Below are 5,052 nucleotides of genomic sequence, written 5' to 3' on the forward strand. Positions count from 1 at the left end.
TTGACAGGAATATCTTCTAGTCACCAGAATAGAGTTTCTGAGCTCCAAAAACTTGGTTGGTGTACACACATGGCCATGGAGGAGATACAAGATCGGTTAAATGTTGTTAAAGGTTTAGCTAGGTAGCATTCTAAATGGATCTTAAGGTATACTAATGTACATGTTCATAGGCATGAGGAATTGATTCCAATCATTGTTGCCACCAAGGTCTATAAGGCAAAGCTAGAAAAGGGAAAGAAGGAGATTTTTTTGATGTAATGATTGCAATGGACAAATTGGCTCCTTTACATTTTCCATTTCTAAAGAGATGAATTGATTTAAATTCCTTTGTAACGATCGTCTCGGCATCCTATATGTACTAAATTGAAACATTAATAAATGGTCAGCTAATTTTTGGTGTGAAATACTTGATGTTGTAAGACAAATGAATGCTATTTTGTGTCAATTATTTTTTGTTCCATTATGATTTATGTTAGTTTCATGTTTTCTGCTCTATCTGAATTTAATCAAGGAATGAACAAAGTTTCACTCCCTTGTTTTGAAGCAACATACCGAAGATAATAGTATTGTTATCATAGGTTTAAGAGAAATCCCTTTTGTGTTTTCTTTCAAGTTAGTCTTTTGGTCTCTCTAGTTAGTTTCCTATTGATATCAGTTTAGTTTTAGTTAGCATGCATTATTGAATCATTAGGTTGTGTGGGTTCATAAGATGTGTGAATTCATAGACATAACTTATCTGAGAATACCAACTTTTTCCTAAGTTAGTTCTTGTTTAGGCCTAGCTTAGTGTACCTCTCCTATTCTCAGGTTAAGAACACATACCATTTTAGATTTATAAGAAAACATAAATCATTGCAAATCACAATACAATAGGGAGCTGTACCTAGGAATTCAAAGGGAAGTTAGTCATTTCAGAACAACTTTCCAACTATTGTAACTAGATGTTGTTACTAAATTTGCATGCTTAAGAGTTAAATCAAAGGGACCATCTATTTACCAATAGGTTAATGTACAAAAAAATTTAAAAATACAAGTCTTGAATGATTATATTAGATCACAATTTATAAGAATAAAATAAGAGCTAAATGATGGTATCTAACCTTACATAAGATTTCACCATTTTATAATAAGTACATGTATAAATTCATTCTAAATAATTAAATAGAAAATATATAAAGAAAACAAAAAAATTTACAAAATTTTACCATTACAATGAATTGGAATTAGAAAATAAAATGATTAATATTGGAAAATAGTTAGCATTGTATACAAGACAAGCCTAAAAAAAATACCATGAACGTCTCCTTTATATTCACAAATTCAAATGTGAAATAAATAATGTGATAATATTATATATATTATATAGGTACTACAATCTAAACGTTATTTTTCTTTCTCACAATATATTATCTACTATAAAATACAACACATAAACACTATTGTTATATAGTTGACTAGAAAAGAATCAACAATTTATACAGAAACCTAGGAAGTAGATGTAGATGAGCCTTCATTGTTTCTTGAACCAGCCATATTTGTACCTCTTGTATTGTCAATAAAAGATGAGATATCTATTGGTAATTGAGGAGTTTTAGAGGTACCAAGAAAGGTAGCTCTAATTGTATTTAATCTGCCAACTATCTCAATCATACTGGGTCGCTCTTGAGGTGATTGTCTTGTGCAAAACAACCCAATTTGTATAAATTGGGTAAGACATTCCACTAGCATTGATGTATCTAATTCACGACCATCTAGAAGAAAATAGTTATCCACCACATCTAGGATTCTACTAGGAAATTTTATTTTGGTCCACTTTTGTAGATTGAGTCCTTCGGTGAACATATTATCTGTTGGTCTCCTCCTTGTCAATAGCTCCAGAATTAAAATTCCATAGCTATATACATCTCCTTTTGTTGTAATCTTTCCTCTGGTTCCATACTCTATAAGAACAAATAAATCCATATGAATGATGATTAATTCATTGGAAGCATTTGATAGTTTATAAGATAAAGAAAAAACAAATAAATAATCTTTCCTCTGGTTCCATACTCTATAAGAACAAATAAATCCATATGAATGATGATTAATTCATTGGAAGCATTTGATAGTTTATAAGATAAAGAAAAAACAAATAAATATGTAATGCAATAATGAGAAATGTATACCTGGAGCAATATAGCCAATAGATCCTTCAAGTGTAGATATAGAACTCAAAGATTCTATTGAATTTCCAAAAAGAATATTGGAAATGCCAAAATCTGCTATGTATGCAGTCATGTCATCTCCTAATAGGACATTGCTAGGCTTGAGGTCACAGTGAATCACTTGAACAAAGCAATGGTGATGCAGATATGCCAATCCCTCTGCTATCTCTATTGCTATCCTTAATCGATCACTCAACTTTAATGTACATCCAACACCTTCTGAATTATAGAGCCATCTCTCTAAACTTCCATTTGACATGAATGGAAAAATTATAGCTTTAAAATCAAGATTGGAGCATGCTGAAATGATTTTAATTACATTGCGGTGCCGAACTCTCTTTAATGCATTGCATTCTTTGTTGAAACTTTGGTGAGCATGCCCATCTTGCAAATTGAGAACTTTAACAGCAATATTTGTACCACTCTTTAGAATCTCTTTATAAACTGACCCAAAACTACCAATTCCTAGAAGATTTTCATCGCTAAATCCAGCAGTTGCATCTACAAGTTCTTCATATGAAACTTTTTGAGGCCATACTTTGAGAGCAGGGATACTAAAATGTTTGTAAGATATATAGGAGAATGCTACCAATAGAACAGACATAATTAAAATTCCAATGCCTACTACAGTAGGAATAATCACCTTTTTGGAGATTGATGGTTTTTTGTGACTAGAATGAGAGCATGTCGGCAAGTTTATCCATCCACCACATAGGCCAAGATTTCCCATAATTTCGGAGGCATCAAGTGTTGTAAAAACTCCTCCCTTTGGGACCTCTCCAGTTAACCCGTTTGAAGAAAGATTGAGATGCTGGAGCATTTTCATCTTTGTGAAAGTCATTGGTATCATACCTGACAAATTATTGCATGAAAGATCCATATACTGTAGATTTTTCAGGTCTGCTAGTGATGTAGGGATTGGCCCCTCAAATGCATTCCCAGAAAGATTTAAATATTCCAAGCCCTTACAGCTTGCTAGTCCAGCGGGAATGACACCTGAGAAATTGTTTTGAGAAACATCGATAGCTAGAACCATAACCAATTTGCTCATTTCCAAAATAGAACCTTGTAAGAAATTGTTGGAAATATTGAAATAAATTTGGAGATTTTGAAGACCTGCAACTTCAGGAGGTAGATTTCCCGTTAGTTTGTTGTGGGCAAAGTCCACCAACTCCAATGTCTGGCATCTCCCCAAACTGGAAAGTATTCTGTCTGATAGTTGATTGTGATCAAGATAAAGTCTTCTCAATTGTGGAAGCTCCCCAAGACTATCTGGAACTTGGCCCGAAAGCATATTCTCACTGAGTGACAACAATCCAAGCCTTTTTAATTGGCCCAAACTTTCTGGAATTCTTCCCTGTAAATTATTTGTATCCAGATATAATCTTTCCACATTTGGAAGTTTACTGAGTGCAGATGGAATGCTCCCATTCAATCTGTTTGTATCCAGACTTAACCGTGCCAAGTTTGTAAGGTTACCGATTTCTTCTGGTATGTTTCCCGCAATTTCATTTGAATCCAAATTTAAAGTTGATAATGAAATTGAAAGGCGGCCAACTGAAGTGGGCAAGACACCAGTAAAATGGTTATATGCTAAATCAAAATCTTCCAATGTGGAGCAATTAGTTAGCACTGTTATAATAGACAAACCATTGCTTCCACTGACAAATTGATTTCCCCACAAATATAATCGTCTGAGCTTCTGCAAATTACCAAGTTCGAGGAGCGCTGTGCCGCTCAGTTGGTTGATCTCCAAATCCAGCACTTCCAGCTGAGTCCAATTCGCCACTGAGCGGGGTATTTCTCCACTCAGTTCATTTTGCCACAAAATCACTCGTTGCAGCTTTGACAGCCTTCCCAACTCCCGTGGAATTGGGCCCTTTAAGTTGCACACAGAGAGCTTCAATGTTTGGAGATCAGTGAAATTCAAAAGGAAAAGGGGGATCGACCCTATTCTTAAGTTGTTGAGGCCGAGATGGAGCCAGGTCAGCTGACCAAGCATACCCAACTCAGCAGGAATACCACCTTGGAGTTTATTCGCGGGCAAATCAAGGACCCTCAGAGAAGACATGTTTCCTAAGAAAGGTGGGATTGTGCCTGTCAATTGGTTTCGTCCCAATGCCATGACTTCTAAATTTGGAAGAAGACTCAATTCTGGTGGAATACTTCCACTTATGTTGTTAACAGGCAAGTAAAGGCTTCTCAAGCGGAAGGCCCTTCCAAGCTGATATGGGATATGGCCCTGAAAGCTATTATATGTGAGATCAAGTACTCTGAGGAAGGAAAGGTTTCCGACAGAGGGAGATATTGTTCCATATAGACCCATATTTGTGATATTCAAGGAAACCACGCGCTGTCGGCGAGAAGAGCAGGTGATGCCAGTCCAGTTGCAGAAGGTGTGATTGGGAGACCAATCGAGGAAGACATTAAATGGATCGACAGAGATGGCAGCTTTGAAAGCGAGGAGAGCGTGTTCATCAGAATGATAAGAAGGATGTGCAGGCATCATATTCAGATGCGTAGAAAGGCAGACGAAGAAGAGTAGCAGAGGAAGCAGCATCGCCATCTTCATTCTTGATTAGCTTGCCCAAGTAAGCACCGAAAACAAAATGAAATTGTTTGCTTTTAAAGTTGGCATCTTAAAAGTAGAGAAGAAAAGCCTTGCGATTTCTATCATAACTTGCGATTTCTCCGCCTTCCATTTTTTATTAGAACTTTATTCTGCTTTTAAGACTACTTGGTTTGAAAAACAAACTAAACCGAGCTGTTCTTTTAAAAAACGAGACAGTGCGAAAAGTGAAATGCTTTTCTGTCACTGCGGAAAAAACCGGGATAATTTGTCGGAGTG

The 5,052-nt window shown here is 35.8% G+C and overlaps 1 protein-coding gene across 1 annotated transcript; it reads right to left on the reverse strand.

The window, feature by feature from the left end:
- Positions 1-1,485: 1,485 nt before the first annotated feature.
- LOC149579665 (uncharacterized) lies at positions 1,486-4,776 on the reverse strand. The gene is made up of 2 exons (XM_089812056.1): positions 2,166-4,776; positions 1,486-1,940 (listed from the first exon to the last, which is right to left on the reverse strand). Exons 1-2 carry the CDS (start codon positions 4,774-4,776, stop codon positions 1,486-1,488), a joined length of 3,066 nt encoding a protein of 1,021 aa, XP_089668182.1.
- Positions 4,777-5,052: the final 276 nt, after the last annotated feature.

The sequence above is a fragment of the Cupressus sempervirens genome, chromosome 1 (genome assembly GCF_028749045.1).
Source record: "Cupressus sempervirens isolate cs-2001-9-10 chromosome 1, ASM2874904v1, whole genome shotgun sequence".
In the NCBI taxonomy this organism is placed as follows: Eukaryota; Viridiplantae; Streptophyta; class Pinopsida; order Cupressales; family Cupressaceae; genus Cupressus; species Cupressus sempervirens.